Here is a 20,483-nt window from a genome sequence, read left to right as displayed (position 1 = left end):
CCATTTTGCACGCCTCAGGAAACGCCTGGGCGCAACCCAGCTTCGGGCGCTAACTAATGCGCCTGGAGTCCGGGTTGCGCACGCGCTTGGAGTCCTTGCCGCAAGCGCGCTTGGAGTCCTTGACGTGCACAACCCCATTTCAATCCGCCTGGAGTCCTAGTCGCGCGCAACCCCATTTTGACCTGCCTGGAGTCCTGGTCACGCTCAACCCCATTTCGGTCCGCCTACGTGCCTGTTGGCTGCAACCCTATTTTGACCCGCCTCCTCGTGTCTGTTGGCGTACTGCCTTGTGTCTGGGCTGGCTGTTGGAGTTGTTGCACACCTTGTTGCTTGGCCATCCGTTTGGTAAGCTCAAGTGTGTCTTCCTCTGCTGCAGCTAATGTCGGGCCAACCATATGTGTGCACCCCTCTGGGCCGTGCCATTGCACTTGGCCTTGCCCTTTGCTGCTATTGCTGTGCACTAGACTTGCACAGTCTTCGGCCTTGGTGTTTGGCCACACCATGACTTCATCCTCCGTCTCATAAAACCTACTAACACCGGGGAACTATGTAAGTGAAAGTGACGGAAACCTGTTATTGTGTACTATAAGTGGCGAGTGAAAATTATATCATACCCTAAGACTAGTGAATACCCTTTCACTCACTCTCTCACTATTGTTTTGCTTATTCTACCATCTCACTCTTACATTTGGATATAAAAAAAATTAAATTAAAAATCTTAATTTAATTTTTTATTTATTAATGTAAACAAGTTGAAATTTATCTTAGTTTATTAAAAATAATTATATAAAATTATCTTATAAAAATTAAATCGATCAAAGTAATTTTATATAATAAAATTCCCTTTTTTTATTTATATAAAATTATGATTTAAATATTATATTTGATTTATAATTTAAGAGAGAGAATTCAGATATTACAAAAGTAACAATTTGATTAAGTATTTGGATATTATAATAGTAAGAATTTGTTTGATGATTTTATGTATTTAATAAAATAAATAAATACTTTTTTAAATTTTTTTAAAAAGTTTTAAATTATTTATTAATTTAAAACAATGAAATTTTATTTTAAAATTTATTTCTTAATTTTAAACATATAAAAAATTATTTTAGTTCAGTCAAATAAAACTATCTAAAATAAAAGTTAAATCTATTAAAGTAATGTTATATAATAAAATACCCTTTTTATTTATATAAATTCCTTCTTTTTAATATTATATTTAATGACTGTTTTAAGAGTGAAAATTTAGATATTGTAAAGTAACAATTTGATTAACATTTGGATATTAAAAGTAATGATTTGTTTGGTTGTTTTATTTTTAATACTTAATTAAACAAAGAAATCATAATTTATTTATAATTTATTTATTAATTTAAAAACAAATTAAAATAGTATTTAGTTTACTTAAATCAAACTAATTTACAAAATTAGATCAATAAAAATATTTTTTTATAATAAAATACCCTCTTTTTTATTTACATAAATTTATGATTTTAAATATTATTTTAATTAACATTTTAAGAGTGAGAATTTAGATATTAAAAAGTAAAAAATTGATTAAGCCATTGGATATTATAAAAGTAAATTTTATTTAAGTATTTTTTATATTTAACTAAATAAATAAACTTAATTTAATTTATTAATTATTTATTAATTCAAACAAGTTAAAATCTATCTTAACTTATTAATAGAAAGGCTAAATAAAAACAATCTTATAAAAAGTTAAATCTATTAGATTATTAATAAATTGCTTATATACTTTTCATTTTACACTGACACAACAAAAGGCCGATTTTGTGTAATTCACTTTCAAAAGGCAAAAGGCACTAACCTCCCTTATCGAGAAAGTGGCCCCAAAAGCGTTACTACGCTCAAGTGGGGGAGTGAAATTTAATTACGAGGGAAAGTGTAATGCTTCCGTGAGCGAATTCACTTTTCACTCGCCGCTCGTTGGTTCTTCGCCCCACGATCACTTCTCGCTCTGTCTCCTGTCTGGCGCTCGCTCTTTGCTCTCCTCTATCTGCGCTCGCCTTCCGTCGCCTCTCCTCTTCCTGCTAACCTTCTATCCGGTTCTCCTCTGTTCCTTCCTCCCTCCTCGGCTTCTCATCCTCTTTGTTTCAACCGTCTCTCTTCCTCTCTGCTTCAACCGTGCCCCTCCAGATCTCCTCTGCTGGCTTCTCTCTTTTCTCTGTTGTTCCCAGCCGCCGGCCCTCTCTTAGACCCTAACCCTAATTTCTCTCATCTCATCCTCCTCGCCCCCTATCTTGAACCCTCAACCCTAAATTTCTCTAACCTAAATCCTAAATCTATCATCCCCACCCTAAATTTCTCTCAATTTCTGTGACCTGAAATTCAAAAACGTCTCACATTTTACCAAAGGTATCGTACTCTAGCCCTAATCTGTGATTTTTTTAAATTTCTGTTAATAAATTCCGTGTAATTTAATTGAGTTGGTGATATTGAATCAATTTTTTTTTTTAAATTGGAAATTCTCTATTGATATTGAATATCTGTATTTTTTTGAATTTTGTATTACTTTAAGTGAAATTAATTTATGTTATAATTTAATTTCTGTATTTAATTGCATTAGTTGATATAATTTCATTTTATGATTTAATTTAATTGAATTTTTGTTAATTGACGATTTTTGAATTTAATTTCTGTTAATTTAATTTAATTTAATTGCACTGTTAATTTCTATTATTTTTTTACTTGATTGATGTATTATCCCTAAGCCTTAACCCAAACCCTAACATGAATACACTAATCCTAACCCTAAGATGATTACCCTAAACCCAAACCCTAAAAGAATAAAGGCGAGGCAGGTTGAGGGTGATGGAGGGAGAAAGAAGAAAAAGAGGGGGGGCCTCCCAATTTTTTTCTCCCTCCTTCCCAGCTTTTGAGAAAAAGGAAAAAATTAAGTACAACTATCTTATAAGAATTAATAGACTAATTTTATATAATAAAATATGTTTTTATATAAGTTAATGATTTTTAATATTATATTTAATTACTAGTTTAAGAGTGAGAATTTAGATAAGATGAAATAAAATTTTGATTAACTATTTGATATTATAAAATTAAGCATTTGTTTAATTATTTTATACTTATATATTTAATTAGTTAACTAAACGTAATTTTAATTTTAATTATATTAATTTATCACAAGTTAAAATCTATCTTTTTGTTTATTAATAAAAAATTAAGTAAAAGTTATAAAAGTTGAATCTATCAGAATATTTTATCAATAAAAATTCTCTATGCACTTTACCCTGCACTTTCTATTGTGCACACTAATACAAAAAATTACTTTACATTGTACGTTCCACTGCACATACTAACACAAAAAAGTAATGCACTTTCACTTTCTACTGCACTTTCAAAATGCACTAACCCCCAAGTTGTTGAGGAGCCTACCGTGTATGGATTTCTAGCATTTGCTCAAGGTTTGGAAGTCATATCTCTCTCAAATTTTCTTAATTCTCTTTTGAGTTCAGTCTTTCTTTGTAATAACGGTATATCGCTGATTTCAACTGTTAATTCAGGTAAAATCTCAAGCCTTTTTTTTTTTTTGGGTGTTTAATTGTGTTAGCGAGTTTGTGTTCATTGTCATCGTGATCTTCTTCTTTTGTTTAGTTATGTTTGTAAATTCGTGTTCTTCTCTCCGTCAATACAGAAAGTGCTTTTAGTTTCTGAGAAATTTGTGCAGGGTAAATGGAGTTGGATGACTCATATCCTCATTCATGAAATATTGACTCTTATTTTTTCGTTTAATTTAATAACCTTCGTAATATTTACTTTTTCCAATTGGTTCGTGTGCTTCTATTATGCATGCTAGTAACCAATCGTTGACTGTTAGCTATTTGCTGCAATGTGTAGATAGAGGTCCCGGATTATAGGTGAAGTGTTTTGCATGTATTGCAATTTGCGGGAACATATAAGATGTTCTTTACTGTCGTTTCCTTCAAAAATTGTAAATTATTATGACTCTATCTTCAATTTTAATTATTTCATAATCTAAATAATTTTCACGAGTAATAGTTTCTCAATAAGCTGCCATGGAGCTTAGCTTAACTGTTGTGGGTAGTCTTTTTCTAGAACTAGGCTATATCTTTTACCTTATTTTTTTCCTTTCAGAGCCTTGAATGAAATGAATTTTATGTTGATTAAGTATAAAGAAATTGCAATGGATTGAGCCTCCGTGATTTATCAGGTCTTGCTTTGTCAAGTTTCAATTAGGACATACTAGCAGGATGGCGACGCACAACTCTGCTCCTGGATCAGCTTCTAAGCCCAAACCCGGGCAAACTCAACCATCAGAAACATCCTTCAAAAGGAAGCGTGGAGTCTTTCAGAAAGATCGTAAGTGCCCAAACTGTCAAGATAAACAATTTTCAGTAGCAAATCTTCTATCTTTATGTCATGCCAGGCTCTTTCTTGGAATGTCACCAGCTTTGCATGTCATGCATGTCAAGGCTTTCATATATTGTGCATATTGGAAGATCATGCTTTTAATCTTTTGGAATTTGTTTTTTTGGCAGATTGTGTTCTTATTGCTACATGTAATATTTGTAAAAGATTCATCTTTCCCTATTTTGATCTCTTTAATGATTACAATTGTACTTTTTTTGTGATGTTACAGTGCAGCACATGATGTATGGTTTTGGAGATGATGCCAATGTAAGTATCATAGGAAGTACCATTTATATTTTGTAGGTTGTTTGATTTCAGTTGGACTTTGTTTTTTAGTGACAATGAGAAAGATATCATTGAGAGAAATTCCTAAGGGAGAGCAGGAGACAAGACATTGAGCATAAGAAAGAAACAAGAAAAAAAATTCAAAGCAAAGGCACGACTGTGCATTGTCATGTTGGACTTAGTTGTAGCTCTTTTGTCCCAGTAATTGATGAACGACCTACCATTGCAAGGTCATGCATCTTTGATTTTTGCATATCCTGTGTTATATTTGGCATTGACTTTACCATTGTTCATTCTGGTATTCACTTCTATCTTTGAGATGATTTGGCATTTTCTTTACAATCTAATTAATGAGTATTTTTTTTAATCCAAATGTCAGTTTTTAGGTGCCACTTAGTTAACACAATGAACTGAATAACATGATTGCCAGTCTTCGGCTTTAACACGAGGCTGCCTTTTTAAGTTTATTTGGTGTTGTGGGACATGGCAGTTGGATGAAGGTATATGAGAAGAATTCAACTTGTTGCCACATTGAAAGATTGACGGACATAAACACGTAGTAAAACTTACTCAAACACAACAAAAGTGTTTACCTTTGAAAGTGGTTGGACATGAAGATAGAATTTGACTATCTTGTGGACTCTAGCTTGAAGATTTTTTGTCATTGTCCTCTATTTTGGAGAGCACCATTAACCTAATTTTAGACATATATATTCTCCATATTAGTACTTCTTGGAGCAATCATTGCTTGTTGACTTTTCAACTGCACTAACCAACAAGCATTTGACTATCTTTTCAACTGCATTTAACTTAGATTGAAGTGTATCATAAATTATTCCATTGCAGATATCTTCCTGCGCTCATGCTTTAACTTAACTTCAATGAGGTTAATTCCTAAGAGAGTTCTTTGATGCTGAAGGAAAAAATCCTCTAGGACTTCTACTGTCTGTTTGTCTAAAGGCATTCATGCAAGCTCGACCTGCATAGGGTTTATGGTTTGGATTGTCGTATTTCTTTATGTTTTTCTATTGTTCCTTATTAATATCCACATGTTGTCATTAAAAGGCATACAAGCAGTAAATTCTGATTCATGGTTGATTTTGTGGTATTTTGCTACTGTTGCAGCCTCTTCCAGAAACTGTTGCACTTGTGGAGGACATTGTTGTTGAATATGTCACTGATTTGGTAACCTTTTACCATGCCTCTACAGTTTTATTGACCTTTAGCTTTCTTTTAATATGTTATGGAGTGAAATGGAAGCTCTGGAGATACTTAACATAGATATCAACTGACATGGCCTACTGGCATCTGCATTGTCCAATTTGGCACACAATGAGAGAGAGATTTGAATAGAACCTTGAAATTTTTTATTAAAGCTGCAAGTTAGTGCAATTTAATAGAACTAGCAAAAGAGTAGCAAAGTCATTACTTTTTTATTATGAGACTTGTTAGTGAGAATGATCTCAGATAGGTTAGTGTTACGAAAATCCTGTTGGGATGGGATGAACCCAAATCTAACTTTAACATGGTATTAGGGTAGGGCATTTATTCTGTTGGGTCAATTTTGAGTCCGTTTAGTTTCTAGCCCATTTACGTTGTTCATGGCTCAGGCTCACTATCCATTTGCTTAGGTCTGGATGTGAGGGGGAGTGCTAGTGGGAATAATCCTACTTAGATTAATGTCAGGAATAATCTTTATGGTTATTTGTTGGGGAAAGAAGCGTTTGAACTTTGGCTAGTCATTTTTAGGATGAATCTGGACCGAACTTTAACCATTCAGACAATAACTGAAACAATTAATAACAGTTACTAGCTAACACAGACTAATTGGTAAAAGAAATTAGCATTAAGTTGTAATTGTAAGAGAAAAATTTAATTATGAGTCAATCAAAGAGAAATTCTAACTAGACATATATCCATCTAGTGGGTGCTGATACAGAGCATAGCACAGTGAGATCCTGTGATGCGGTTGGACCTGGTGAAGCTGGCTATTCCTTTGGATTCATATTCATCAAGTAGGTTCTCTGCAGTAAGATCCTATGAAGTGGTTGAGCCTGGCAAAGCTGGTTGGTCCATTGGGTTAATATCAGGTTTTTGTTGTCAAAACAAAAAGAGATTCTTTTGAATATTTATTCAAGTCACTGCTTTGGAAGCCAATGTTCAAATTGTAATTTTGAGAGTCTGTCTTGGGTACCATAATTAGGTCCTCAGGATCCCACTATGGCATGGTTCTGGTGAGACAAATGCTAAGATTTTGATAGAGAAAGAGTAATAATTATTACAGATCAATCGATATAATATTTTTTACTATTATCAAATATTTTATTGAATTTAAGGAGTAAAAACATGTGATGAGTTGTAAAGCATATAATCAATTGATCTTAATCAATTTCTCTATTCAATCTAATTTGTTTACTATCAAACTGAAGTTGTTAATAAATGATTAACCAGTTTTGATTTCTTAAATGTTCCCTTTGGCCATCACTTTGCAATTTATGGTAGTAATTTTATGAGCTCATTAGATTAAAACTTTTAATTTTTCTTAGATCAATTTTGGATCATCTAGCTTGAGTTAATTCAACAGTTCAGTGGTCTGGATCAGTTGAAAGCATGATTTGAACAGTTTTTTATGAAGTAATTGTATTAGTATTTTGCAAGCAAAATAAATTGATACAGTGAGAAGCATGTAAAAAATCTAACTTTTGTTTCTTTAGACATGAGTTGTTATTTAAACCAAAAATAAATTGTTGTCACTTTTGTCATGTTTATAGGATAGATGATTTCTTTGAGTTGTTATTTATTGATTCATTGATTTTCAAACCAGTACTTCAAATCATCTCAGATGTTCAGCTAGCATTCACTGTTATGAAAATGGTAAATTCACATTAGCAATTCATTTTTGAGATCTAACTCACCTGTATATTTGGTCTTTAGCTAATGGCTGCACAGGAGGTTTTTTGGTGTCAAATCTTGGGTTTGAGATAATTTAAGAAGTCATACATGTGTAATCAACATTCAGAAAAAGTGGTCTGACTGACTTAGATATAAGTCTGCCAGCCAGTTCCGATAATTAAGAAATCGTGCCGTTAAGACTTGAAAATGCTGTGGCATCATGTTCCCATTTCATTGAACTTACTTCCTTTCTCTACTTGTTTTAGGGTATCTAAATTCGGTATCATGCTTTGCTTTTTTAATGCTATAACCTTTGTAGGTGCACAAAGCTCAAGACACTGCATCAAAAAGAGGGAAACTACTGACTGAAGATTTTCTGTTTCTAATCCGTAAGGTATCCTATTGATCTTCTCTGATTGGATCTTACTGATCAGTATAAGCATGCTGCTGGTAACAAATAGAATCCAAACATTCGTCTCATTCTCATGTATCTTGTTGTTTTCTTTCTCAAGCCTCACACAACCTTCTGTTCAACATTCTTCATCATCTTTTTGCTAATTTTTTACCATTCATAGTGTGTTTTCATATGGGCGTCTGTCATGTGTTAGTAATTTTTTTTGCCCTTCCACTCTGGCCAGGATCCGCCAAAGTTCCATAGATGTACAGAACTACTGTCAATGAATGAAGAGCTGAAACAAGCCCGGAAAGCATTTGAAGTTGATGAAGAGAAACTAGCATCGATTGATTGAAGTTGAAGAAGTTCACAATTTTCTCTGGGATCTGCCACCTCCATAGATGCACAGTATTATCAATGGCTGATGAGCTGAAAAGGAGCATGAAGAGCCTGCTAGTGTTCATAGAGCGATTCTAGCTAAGAGGTGAAAGTGTGTGGTCGCCATTTGTAATTACTCTAGAAGTGTCATTTACGGGTAAGAGTGCTAATAGTGGTTGAATTTCGAGCTTTTTGAAAAGAATATAAAGAAGATGGAACCCTAGTATGTTCTCTTTACAATGATAAAAAGCAAAAACAGTCGTGCCATCATCGGGAAAGCTTTATAGATCACTAATATCCATAAGCTGGGTTGCGACCTTGTTACTAAAATTGCTGCCGGAGCTGCATCTCTGTTTCACTCTTCCAACTAGCATGACTGGACTGACCTTTCATTCTTTTTCTCTTCTCCTTATCTTTGATCATAGAACCTTTCTTCTTTGCTGGCTCTTTGTTGGGATCTACAGGTGGGCGATCCCCACAGACAGGACACACCATGCCTCTTGCATTCGAATAGATCATACGGAGCAGAAGGAAAAAAAAATGATCAAGAGAAAAAAAAGTAAATGGAAATGTTAAAGAGGAAATAGACCGTTGAGAATAGGTACAAAAGTTTAAAAAAACTACCTAAGAAGATCTGCGGCATCCTTTGGGTTCGGGATTGGCTGCAGTCCAAAAGTCCAAAAATCTTTTAACTTAAGAAAAACCTCGGAGAAGGCGCGACCGCGGAGGGAAGGGACAAATTCGAAGGGGGCTTCCCAATGTCGAAGACCGATTTTTCTCCCCTATAATGGTTTGGGACCTCATAACGTTCGTAGTCCTCGTCGGAAAATCTCTCCTCCTTTGAATACTCTTCGGCGGAAGAGTAGTCTTGCAAGAGTGACAAGCTCATCGCCTTCACCCGAGCACGGCACTTCCGAACTCTTGGTTGGGTTCGTAGCTACTAGCTTGTGCTTAGTAATAAATACTAATCCGATCATCCAGATTTCGGACCTCGGAGCTGATTTATAATGGGGACATTTCAGTGTCACAACACTTTCTCAGCAACTTCACGCACTTTGTCGTCGTTCCAGTCGTGCAGTATGCTCTTCACTAGACATATTTTCATCAAGGCTAGCTTTCGAAGGCTAAAAAGCAAGTTCTATGGAAGATTTCTGAAACTAACCAACCTTCATTAAAATGGTTTCTGCTCTCGGGACAGCTTTGAACATGTTTCCTTCCATTTTGTACAAGACCTGCGGATTGCTCAGAGATCATGTTAAGAAAGAGAAGATGGAGACTCAGAGCAGCAAATCAAACGAGATTGAAAGTGAAAATAACCTGTGTATTTAGGGGCATTGGATTTCACGTAAGGGAGATCGAAATTGATTCCTCGAACGTGAGGACACTTGGAGACGATGATGGAAACGCAGGCACCACCCAAATCGACAATCTCCTTCACTTGAACCCATTATAGACTGCAAAAACTTCTGCAATAACCATGGTTGAAATATTGCTCATCGAAACGCCTTGTTGAATCCCTTCTCCTTTGCTGCAAACTCGAAAAGGCTCATACCTTGCGCCTTCTCAAACAGCACGAAGCCTTCTTCCATCACGTCGTCCACAAGATGATACAAACTAGCCACCGTCGCCTTGTGAGAAGACAACAAAAACTCCGCCGCAGAGGAGGTGCCGCCGTCCTCGGGCACCATGCTGGTCGACCAGCTCGTCAGCCCGTACACGGCTACTCGTTTCTCTCCTTCCGCGTAATAAACCCTACGCAGGGAATTGACGACGAGGATTCTGATAATGCTTTCCAGCGCTGCGGAGGCATTGGAGTAGGTTGGTGGTGGGTATCTTGGCGCCAATCTTGACGATTCATTCCTATATGAGCCTTCTTCTTCACGATTGAAAGCATTTTAAAAATCTGCACAAAGGACTCTTGATCAAGTTTCAACGATGCACCTACTCAATGGCTTCAACTAAATCACTATGAAAGCCAAACGAGAAGCGTTGCCGAAGGCAGAGAAAATCTGTTTTTGAAGAAGTGAACGCGAGATCATCTTTCACCTGAAACTTCTGATCAGAATGAATGACCAGGTTGGATCGCATCAGAAGTTAAAACAATGTAGAGCATTCTAGATTCGAAGCTATGATTTCCCTTCACCCCACAAGACAAGAATGTGGATTTCAATTTCCCAATTTAGATAGTTTTAATGTTACCAAACACACAAGTACTAATGATTTGATCAAGCAGCTCATGTCTGAAATCACAACATCCAAATATCTTAGTAGTACTGTTGATCCAAACAAGAGGAAAACCAATTATTTTTACAAGAGAAGGAAGCAAGTTCGAGTAGAGAAGGCAAGAAGAGTAAAAAGGGTCAAATAAGATTATCAAATGAAAGGTCTAGGTTGAAGGAGTCAAGTTCATGTACAAAAGTAAATACCTTAAAGTGAATGGGCAAAATCCCTTTTGTGGGTAGGCAAGACCCTTTGCACCCCATAGAATTTGAGCGAAGTTGTTGTGATTGAGGAGTAGGGGCAGACAAATTGAGTTTGTTGTTGTGTGATCCATCAGACCTTGTATAGGCAGTCATTGGTCAAAATCCCTTTTGTCGGTTTAGGCCGGTTGGTGTGCTTAGTGAAATCGTTATGTGGTCCTAAGCTTGTATAGCCTAGTGAACCGCTAGAAAATCCATTTGTGGGTTTAAGCTAGTGTGCCTAGTTGGATCTTATAAACTTATGTGAGAGTATACTTTTACAAATTGGTTGAATGTAGTTGATTCAGTGTCGTAACTCCCCATGAGGGAAACATTTGAATTGGCCTTAAAGGCGATTTGTTGTAAATGTCGTAGGGGCAACCCAAACTTAGTGAAACTTCAAGGTGCTAAAGGCATGGATGAGTTTTCCAAACCCAACCCTTATGATTTCCATAGATAATTTCCATATAAGGCTTGAAACTAGAATTTGCCGATTCAATTCTGGAAGTTAGAGAGCCACAACCTGGTTTTCACACAACAGTGAATGAGAAGCGTCAATGGCAAATAAAAATCAAACAGGCGATGGTCAAGCGCACAAATTGCTGTGGAAAAACAAATCTTAATATACGCCAATGTTGGAGGGAACTGGAGGGAGGACGAGGGTTTGACCAAGTCAACGAAAACCAAGAATAGAAAGAAAAGTCTTGCTGTTGTTACCGTGTGTTTAGTCCGTCTGCTTCTCTCTCCCTTGCCATCCGCACACCCATCCTCATGCAAACCCTGATCTCCCTTCCTTCTCTAAACTCTTTTCTCCTTCTGCCCTACCTGAACCCCCTCCTCCACCCCTCCCCGTCTTCCCATGGCGGAGTGGGTTACCTCTCACCACACCCCTCTGCCTCCTCCTCCTCCTCCTCCTCCTCCGCCCCCCCTCGAAGACCTCGACCTCAACCCCCTCCCCCCCACTCCCTTCCCTCCCTTCCGCTCTGGGACCTACGTCGTCCAGGTCCCCAAGGACCAGATTTACAGGATCCCTCCACCGGAGAACGCCGAGTACGTCGAGCGACACGGCCGGACTATCTCCCGGAAGAACCCCTGCCTCGCTTTCTTCTCCGGACTCTTCGGTCTCCTCTTCTTCATTTTCATCCTCCTCACCATCATTGGAGTTGCCTTCTACATCGCCGTCAGACCCAGACTCCCGTCTCTCTCTGTCCAGAAACTGGTAGTCAAGAACAACTCCGACAACCACCTCACACCCAACTACGAGTTCACCTTGGAGTCCAGCAACCGCAACCCCGTGATGACCATCTACTATCCCACTCGCGGCCATGCAACTTTGTCCTACAAGCAAACCGGCATAGGCACCGGGAAGACGCCGACACTCCAGCAGGAGCACCACGAATCCAAAAGCTTCCGACTAGTGCTCGCTGGGACGAACGTGCGGTTGCCGCCCCAAGTCAAAAAGAGCATGACTAACAATCGGTCGCACGTCTCCGTCGCCCTGGTCCTCTCCATGCGCATGCCGGTGAAACTCAAGGTGGGTTCCATTACGCTATGGGTTATGCAGATGTCCGTCAAGTGCGACGTGACAGCCAGCACTTTAGCGAAAGGGACGAAAATAAAGTCCCAAGATTGCCATGCAAAGCTAAATTCATAATGGAAACAAGGTTTTTTAATGTTGGTTAGTAATATAAAAAAAAGACGTTGTTAATGTAGAGTTTAATCTTCATTTTTTGTGGGTTTTTCTCTTTCTAATATTTGATTATTTGTTTATTCAACGAGTTGGGGCTCATTAGGTCGCTGCTAAGTGTAAGCACCTAACCAATACAACCCGAAAAGACTAGTCGATTAAGGTGCGGAAAACCAAGTTTTAACACAGACCACAAACACTAACACCCACCCTGCCAAACATGCGAACGAGCGAGGATTCGAACCCGGGACATGGGACAAACTTGCTCTGATACCATGTAAGCACCTAACCAATACAACCCGAAAAGACTAGTCGATTAAGGTGCGAAAAGCCCAGTCTTAACACAGACCACAAACACTAACACCCACCCTGCCAAATATGCGAACGAGCAAGGATTCGAACGCGGGACAAACCTGTTTTGATACCATGTAAGCACCTAACCAATATAACCCGAAAAGACTAGTCGATTAAGGTGCGAAAAGCCAAGTCTTAACACAAACTACAAGCACTAACACTAGGCTCGATCTAACTTTAGAATTAAACTCTTATGAGTGTCTGAATTTCACTGAATACTCTAATTACCTTTTAGAGAGTTTTGATTTTATTTTCTCCGGTTGAGAGTTGAGATGTTTACATAGTGCTGTAGAATTGTTTTGTTTCCTAGGGTTTCTGTGTTTTATCAGTTTTATTTCTTTTCTCATTCAGCTTCATTTGAGATCATAATAGTTTTTGGATCAACTTGATAGTTCAAATCATCTAACAAGGGCATTTTCAACCCTAGAGATTTCTGAGACACATTTTCTTGTGAGACGTATACTAGAGGTTGTTCATTCACACGGACTAGCATATTTGAACCCATATGACTTGGTTAGAGAGAGCTTGAGATGAGGCCACAAATATGTCATTGATGTTAAGGAATAGTCCCATATGGATTAGTAAATACAAAGATCTTGAGTTTATTAGTTAATAAAAAAAGTTTCCTAAGTTGCCTAGTCATTTTGGGATTGACATTTGACCTATCTGCACATGGTATCAGAGCAAATACTCATATGTGAGTCACAAAAGAGGGCCTACATGTGAAAAGGAGTGTTAAAGAATAGTTTACCGTGTAAAAAGATCTTAAATTTATTAGTTGGAAAAAAATCTTCGTCATTTTGGGATTAGCCTTGAACCAACTTCACAATTGAAACTATCACAAGGATGTATCATGTGAACCAGCCTCTAACACCCTTGCATGCACCTTCTATTGGACAATACAACAAGACTAAATTTATCTGCAATGAAGAACTGATATGTTCTCTCTTTTATGTTTTTCTACGCAAAAGAAGGGGTGGCAGGTGAAGTAGGTCGGCAGATCTCATTCATCTCTAAAACCATTCTATCGCAAAGAAAGGTTTAAAGAAGTAATTTGGGATGACACCGAAAAACGACACTCCCCTTTTGTAGATTTTTCAGGTTTCAGACACTGCATAAGCTGTTCGATTTAATAGCTCAGACAATTATCCTCACCTAATGACTTCCATTATGCGTCTGTAACTGAGCTTTATAACTTCCGTTCTAAGCAACATGCGAGGACTGATTATCTACGATGCATGTCAGGAAAGAAAAGCAAATGAATATAAAAAGGCTCTCGCAGACGAAGATGGGAATCTCTTTGAGATACATTTTTACTCGCTGATCTGCTGTTCAAACACCAAACAGCAGAGAAACATGATCTGTATGAATCTCAACCCCTATTCTAAAATGTTTGAACTTTCCACAGCATCAAATAATTTAAGCTAGAGTATCGCATCTCCGTTTCCAAGGAATCCTGTCGTGGTAACCAGCCAAGTAAACTCCCTTGGATCATTGCTCAAATCCATGTCTCGGATTAGGGAGGAAAAGCTCAGGCAGGAGCAGGAAAAAAAAAGAAGCAGCTTTTCATGAATCTCTGAACTCACATGGAGGTACATGTGATAAGAGCTGGACTTGGAGAAGGAGCCCACAGTATTGTATAAGAGAAGACAAGAAAGGGTTTAACAGTCCAATAACTGGAGAAGAAACTCGGCTCGGCCCTCCATGTAGGGACCAATCAGTCCCAAGCAGAGGACACATGCACCATGTGTATTGGTTGGAGGGTACCCTGGCTCAACACCTGTGTCGGAAGGGACCATTAGGTGGCACCTCTGAAGTCATTGGTGACCTCAACATTGTGATGTGTGCGACCCAAGACGAGGGAGGACCCATTACCACATGAAAAGCTGGAACTGAAGGGAGATTGTTTAGTATTTTATGGTCTGGTTTGGTGGGAGAATGGGCAAATGCAACTGATCATTCAAAGTCCCCCGTATCTAAATTGCCTCGAACAACCAATTTTTGTTTAAATTTATGACAAAAATAAAGAGGATTAGATAGTTTTATAAGAGGAATAATATGGGAAAATGATAGTATAGGAAATGTCAAATCCATAAAGAATTTCAGGACCCAAGGGCTTGCTTTTTATGTACTAAAGCCTGTGAATGATTGGGTAAGGGCAGTTAGTGCTTAGTGTGGATGAGTTGGTTGCATAGAGGGAGGTCCCATTCTCACCAATTATTGTAGGTTACATGACACTTAGTTTATTCCAGTTTATGTACCAATGATGGAATTGAATCTAGTGGACTCCATCTTTCCACGTCTAAAAGAGAAGAAGCCTCAGCCTTCTCAAAGCTTGAAGCCATGTTAGTGTTCTTCACATCAAAGTCCCACACCTCCTCCTCTCCTTCTCCTCCCCAAAGTGGATTCCAACTCCTCTTCAACCATAGATTCCTCCATTTAGTGGGGTTTCCCTTTCATAACCTAACCAGAAAAAATCTAAAGTTGGGAGGGACAGAAAACTAAAAAGGGGAAGAAGCAAAAAAAAAAAAAGATATCCCCAACTCCCTAAACCTTAGATAATGTTGAGATTTCATTTTTTTTTTTTACTTTTTAGGATCAGAGGGTCCAATACAGTAGGTCTGTTCCTATGTTTGAGAGCAATAGCTGCATCTCTCTCTTTCTCTCATCTGTCTTCCTGGCAAATAATAACATGGCTTACAGATCCTTCTTGTGGGGTTTTCTAAATCAACTACAGGCAAGGGTATTGGGTGCTTGTATAGTTTTTTCCTCCTCTATAGGCTAGAACATGAAGGACAAAACTATCTAGTTTTCCTTTCTTAGTATATATATATGCCTTTGCACCCTAAAATGGTGCCAGTACATATTATATTCTGAAGGGACCTTTGCATATTTGAGTTGGGGATCTCAAGGACAATTGCAACTAGCTATCTGGGCTCTTTACATGAATATAAAACTTGCTCTACATGATTTTCTGCGTGTAAAGGCCATGTTTGGAAGCAGGCAGCACACCAAAAGAGACCAGTACAAATCAGCACCAGCATTTTCATGGCTTCTTCTTCTCTATTCTAATGAACTCGATATGTTTGACACAGAACTAAGATAAAAGTCTAAATCTCTTCAAAGTGGCAACAATTATTGGCCTTATCATGAAACCCAAGATGGCATTGCAATTACTACTACAGCACAGGAAGCTAACTCAAGCAAGAATGCATTTATTTCCCTTCAATAATCCACTCAAACAACAGTGTCTCCATGTGGTCAGTATCTACAGTATTGTGCCTCTCCATCATGGACAGATTCCCAGAAATCTTCCATTAAATAAAAACATCAATCACTCCATTTTTCAGCACCAGGAGCAACTGTTCCTTTTCTTAAAAAAAACTGCTCCTGCGCTACCTGGCATCGATGCATGGTGACCACCATCAGCATTTCCAAATCAGTGAGAGGGAGCTGGGTCAGTAGTGAAGCCTCACACTCAAATACATGATTGAAATTTATCGAAATGGAATCTTCTCAAGAGCTGCCGTCGGAGACTAGCAACGTTTGGCCACCATAGATGTCAGGCTTTAAAGTTGCAGTGTGGTCATTTTAGATGGAGAGAAGAGAAAAGAGACATTACAGAAATAGTCGCAATCATGGATCTAAGATGGGAAGGATCAACCTTTGAAATGAGAAGAGATGTTCATCTAGTGCTCTCATTTAGGCCAACCTAAGGAGAAGATATTTGCAAATTACTTTTGAGCATTAAAATAGAATCTGATTAAATTCTTTCAAGGAAAAACTCATCACCCTGTTGCTCTAATGAATGTTTGATGACCCATTGGTTTTTGTTTTCCTTCAAAAGGGATCAGTAATCCAATCCCTAGTTCTGTCAAACAGTTCGGACCCTTCAATTTCTGTTGAGAAAACACATCCTGGAATGAATCTATTGTCACTATAAATGCGAGTTTGAGAGAGAGAGAGAGAGAGAGAAAGGTTTGAGTCTGGGTGACCGGCCACATGAAATGCCATGAAAACAAAGAACAATGAAAGACACTGCCTCTTCCCCACAAGCATTATTATGTTCTAATTTTTTTTTTATAAAGAGACAGCAGCCTCATATAATAACCAAAGACTGTCTTATGCTACTTACTGTAAAGTATTGAAGATAGTGACATTTCCCTCTTGTAAATTTTTAAACACCAACAAGGCTATGTGCCCTACAGCTGCCTCTAAGTAAACAGTAAACAGGGAGGGTTGGGAGGTGAATGGAGAGAGGAATCTTCCGAGAGGCTTCTTCAGAGGATTTAAAACTACATGCATTGACGTCAAACTTGCAGACTTGCCATGGCGGCGATGGTCCTTCCGAGGATCAGAGACGAACCATTTTTATGTCTTTAAGAAACGAACGATTTGCGTTCTGTAACACAGTCCACGATAACTTCCTTTCTTATTTGACTTTAAACATAACTGGCTCCCAAGTTGTTGTTTATTTTTTTCCTCGATCTTCTTCGTTGTAAACGGAATATTGTTTGATACAGAAAACATGGCCGTGGGAATATAATAACACCAGAACAAGCACAATTACTCCATAATGATTCTCGAGAATCGAATCCCCAAAATAGTCAAATTCATGTAGTCTTACCAAATTTTAGGGGATGATTTTGGTGGGTCAATCTAGTAATATAAACACCAAGTAACGCCGTTGATCGTCGATGAAAATTACATTTTTTTCTTTCTCATTATACAGAGAATAAAAACTAGTTACATGGGAAGAGAAATGAGATTCTCTCGTATAGTGGGAGAAAGCCTGACTTTCAGAGCTTCCCACCCAATTTAACAAAAACAGAAGAAGAAAAAAGACTCTAAACATGGGGAACCAACATATAATTATGTATCTTCGTCGACCTCCAGAAATTTTTTTTTTTTTGTTTCTCAGTTTCTGGGGTTCTGTAGAAAAATGGCTTCCGAGAGGAATCTACACCCTCGAACGTCCACGGATAGACAGACGCTTCCACTCAACAAGTCGATGCAAAAAATCCATCACCTGAAGAGAAAACCCAACAAAAAACTTGAGCATCTGTGCAAGATGTGTGTAAACAATAATTACGACTTCATGAAAGACAATTAAGAAATGGAGGGTGAAAGCGAGAAGGAGAGAGACATACCTCGGCAGGCTCTTGAAGGGAGTATGAGGCGTTGGTGTCTTTGGGATTTTTCGAAACGAGAATACCGAACCCTTGTCCTCTCTCACGCAGAACCTAACAGATACAGAAACAGATTTCACCACCTTGTGACGAGTGACAAACGCTGAGTATATTCTAATGGCGGAAATCATATTAAACTGGGTGGAAAAATGATAGTTAATGAAGTAAAATAATGGGTCACGAGGAGAACGAGAATACCTTGAAAGCATCTTCATCGGTACGATCGTCTCCAATATACACCGGCAATACGTTGTTACAATTGGCATATCCTGGACAAGCAGAGAAGAAATAATTAAATCGCGTTCCCGTTAGTCCTGCAATCTCTTCTCGATTCTTTAATGGCGGACTTTTTTAAAGATTTTTGTTCGTTTGATAACTTACCGAGTGACTCTAACAAAAATTCCAGGGCCTTCCCCTTGTCCCATTTAATGGTGGGTCGAATCTCTAACACCTGTAAATCCGATCGAAGTAAGAAAAAAAAAAATCAAATCGACAAATACCTTGTTTGAATTTTGATTTTATTTTTTTCTTTAATGGCTGAGAGAAAGGAGCCAAAGAAAGAAAGAAAGTGTTTCAGAAGCAAATGGGTCGAGGTCAAGTGTGCTCACCATTCTTCCTTGGCTAAGCCTGAGCTTGGGGTACTCCTTCAGAACTGATCTGACTTGCTCGGCCAGTCCACTCCATCTCTGAACAATGCATGCAGGGATGTGTGATGAATCAGACATTTATTAACATTTTTCTACACAAAAAGCAAGAAAAAATTAGAGAGTATGGGCTTCGTTTAGAAAATTTCAGACCTCCTCATCCACGCAACGGAAGTGCACAGATACGCAGAATTTATTATTCTCCACCATCGCTCCCGGAATGGATTTAGTCTTCTCCACTAGGAATTTATAAACCTTCAAACGGCAAGAGCAATTATAAGAAAATCCGCAAACGCAAACTTTTTCTCGATTATTCTGTAGTGGAAATCATCAGCAATCGTGATCGAGCAGATACCCACCTCGTCGATCATCGGCAGGAACTCGCTTGCTGGTTGAAAGAGAACGGATTTTTTGGTCTGGTTACAGAAAAGAAAATGTTAGCAATTCCTATTTTTCCCAACAGACATTGCTATAGATTTATGCGTCGCGTTTGTCTGCTTCAGAATAGAAGTATAGAACTCACTTTCTTGTATTTCGGGCCTTTGGCCGGTCCTTTGATATCCATGCCATGGCTCCCGGCGTAGTACAGTTCTGCTAATTGTACAAAGCTGTAGACCTGAAATCAAAGGAAAAAAAAAACATGGAAACTGAAATTCAGAAAAATTGTGTTGGTTCTGTTCTGTGCCTTGTCTCCAGGGCTGGAAAGAGTCGAAGATACGACTAATACGGAAAAGAAAAATGTACCTTGTCTCTGCACCTTCCGCTCACAATAGCGGTCGGAAAATATCTCGCAACGTCTCGTACCGCCTTTCTCATCTGGTTTTCGTTGTTGGAAGCACACAAGGGAAGAAATCCATTAGAGCTGAAAACAGAGAAGGAGCAGGAAGAACAGAGCAAGCAACGCTGGGATGAGAAACACTTACTGCGTCGGACATGAAAGCACGATCTGGGTCTTCTACGATCGGCGAAAGTGTGCCGTCGTAGTCCAGAAACATGACGATTTGTTTCCCCTTGGACGCGCTCATTATTTGCTCGAACATTCTCAGAGCCGAAGGATGATGAAGCTGAAATTTTTTTTCGAAACAATGAGAAAAAAATGAAATTGCTTTTACCATTCTCGTTCTTTTATTGACTTTCTAATCAAGCCGACGACATTAGAGCGCAAGAGAAGAAACTCACAATCCAGGAACTGTCGTCCGGAGAAGATAGAGACGGTACAGACTTGATATGAGTAGGCGAAGAGGCCCTCATGGACTCCACCCACGCATTGATTCTAGCACCCCCTCCCCCCGTCTCAAGGTTCTTCAGCAGCTTCCGCCTCGAAATGGCGATGTAGCTGCCGGCCTGCTTGGTCAGCCCCGGCGGCGGCAGCAGCGCTGATTCCGCCATGGCAACCGTTATCGCCATGTTAATGCCGGATTTCGTCAGACCCCCGGCTTCGGCCACGACCACATTTTGGTTAGTCATCTTCTTCTCTCCGTTAGCCAGTGAGAACAGAACAAAACCAAGAGAAGCTCGACTTAAATCGAGGAATAACCACAAAACCCCCCCAAAGAATCCGAGTAATATCGAAAACGCGTCCGTAACGTGTTCAGGGAAGTAGCTCCAAAAAGAGGGCAGATAAATCCCAACCGCGAATGAATGGGAACCAAAAACACAGGCTAGAAGCAGAAGTGAGAAGCCAAAAACAGCACTTCCACTTTCTGGCTCAAGAACACATTAGGATTTAACGCAGAGAGGGTCAAAAACTTGAAAACCAGACACAGTTAAGCCTGGAGAGTGAGA

At 38.5% G+C, this 20,483-nt stretch overlaps 3 protein-coding genes across 5 annotated transcripts; 2 read left to right on the top strand and 1 right to left on the bottom strand.

Annotated features, from left to right (window-relative positions):
- The first annotated feature begins 1,972 nt into the window (after window positions 1-1,972).
- LOC137940575 (transcription initiation factor TFIID subunit 13) lies at window positions 1,973-8,643 on the top strand. 3 transcript variants are annotated; one of them, XM_068785719.1, is made up of 6 exons: window positions 1,973-2,382; window positions 4,233-4,365; window positions 4,646-4,683; window positions 5,827-5,886; window positions 7,913-7,987; window positions 8,232-8,643. In XM_068785719.1, exons 2-6 carry the CDS (start codon window positions 4,257-4,259, stop codon window positions 8,340-8,342), a joined length of 393 nt encoding a protein of 130 aa, XP_068641820.1. In that variant the 5' UTR covers window positions 1,973-2,382; window positions 4,233-4,256; the 3' UTR covers window positions 8,343-8,643. The 3 variants fall into 3 exon arrangements, with proteins under 3 accessions (XP_068641820.1, XP_068641819.1, XP_068641818.1); XM_068785718.1 differs by having other exon boundaries at window positions 4,243-4,365; window positions 8,232-8,642; XM_068785717.1 differs by having other exon boundaries at window positions 4,217-4,365; window positions 8,232-8,642.
- A 3,040-nt stretch (window positions 8,644-11,683) lies between these two features.
- Window positions 11,684-12,478, top strand: LOC137940139 (NDR1/HIN1-like protein 13). The gene has a single exon (XM_068785078.1). The coding sequence runs from the start codon at window positions 11,684-11,686 to the stop codon at window positions 12,476-12,478; it is 795 nt and encodes a 264-aa protein (XP_068641179.1).
- A 5,075-nt stretch (window positions 12,479-17,553) lies between these two features.
- Window positions 17,554-20,483, bottom strand: LOC137940364 (probable trehalose-phosphate phosphatase J). Its single transcript, XM_068785392.1, has 11 exons — window positions 19,878-20,483; window positions 19,622-19,762; window positions 19,443-19,514; window positions 19,222-19,314; window positions 19,058-19,114; window positions 18,852-18,953; window positions 18,663-18,740; window positions 18,436-18,505; window positions 18,253-18,323; window positions 18,016-18,108; window positions 17,554-17,894 (listed from the first exon to the last, which is right to left on the bottom strand). Exons 1-11 carry the CDS (start codon window positions 20,163-20,165, stop codon window positions 17,826-17,828), a joined length of 1,134 nt encoding a protein of 377 aa, XP_068641493.1. The 5' UTR covers window positions 20,166-20,483; the 3' UTR covers window positions 17,554-17,825.

Source organism: Aristolochia californica, unplaced genomic scaffold, assembly GCF_029961685.1.
Source record: "Aristolochia californica isolate CCGP_79_NKW_82.1479 unplaced genomic scaffold, dmAriCali1.0.hap1 SCAF_9, whole genome shotgun sequence".
In the NCBI taxonomy this organism is placed as follows: domain Eukaryota; kingdom Viridiplantae; phylum Streptophyta; class Magnoliopsida; order Piperales; family Aristolochiaceae; genus Aristolochia; species Aristolochia californica.
This window is presented reverse-complemented; position numbering and strand designations above follow the sequence as displayed.

What these genes read in the sequence shown, in the direction of transcription:
- LOC137940575 (XM_068785719.1), top strand. Translation starts at nt 4,257, where the DNA reads ATGGCGACGCACAACTCTGCTCCTGGATCAGCTTCTAAGCCCAAACCC. An exon ending in TGGAGTCTTTCAGAAAGATC is followed by an intron (nt 4,366 to 4,645) that starts GTAAGTGCCCAA and finishes GTGATGTTACAG; the next exon opens with TGCAGCACATGATGTATGGT. An exon ending in GTTTTGGAGATGATGCCAAT is followed by an intron (nt 4,684 to 5,826) that starts GTAAGTATCATA and finishes CTACTGTTGCAG; the next exon opens with CCTCTTCCAGAAACTGTTGC.
- LOC137940139 (XM_068785078.1), top strand. Translation starts at nt 11,684, where the DNA reads ATGGCGGAGTGGGTTACCTCTCACCACACCCCTCTGCCTCCTCCTCCT.
- LOC137940364 (XM_068785392.1), bottom strand. Translation starts at nt 20,165, where the DNA reads ATGACTAACCAAAATGTGGTCGTGGCCGAAGCCGGGGGTCTGACGAAA. An exon ending in GGCTTAGCCAAGGAAGAATG is followed by an intron (nt 18,506 to 18,662) that starts GTGAGCACACTT and finishes TCGGATTTACAG; the next exon opens with GTGTTAGAGATTCGACCCAC. An exon ending in ATTTTTGTTAGAGTCACTCG is followed by an intron (nt 18,324 to 18,435) that starts GTAAGTTATCAA and finishes CTGCTTGTCCAG; the next exon opens with GATATGCCAATTGTAACAAC.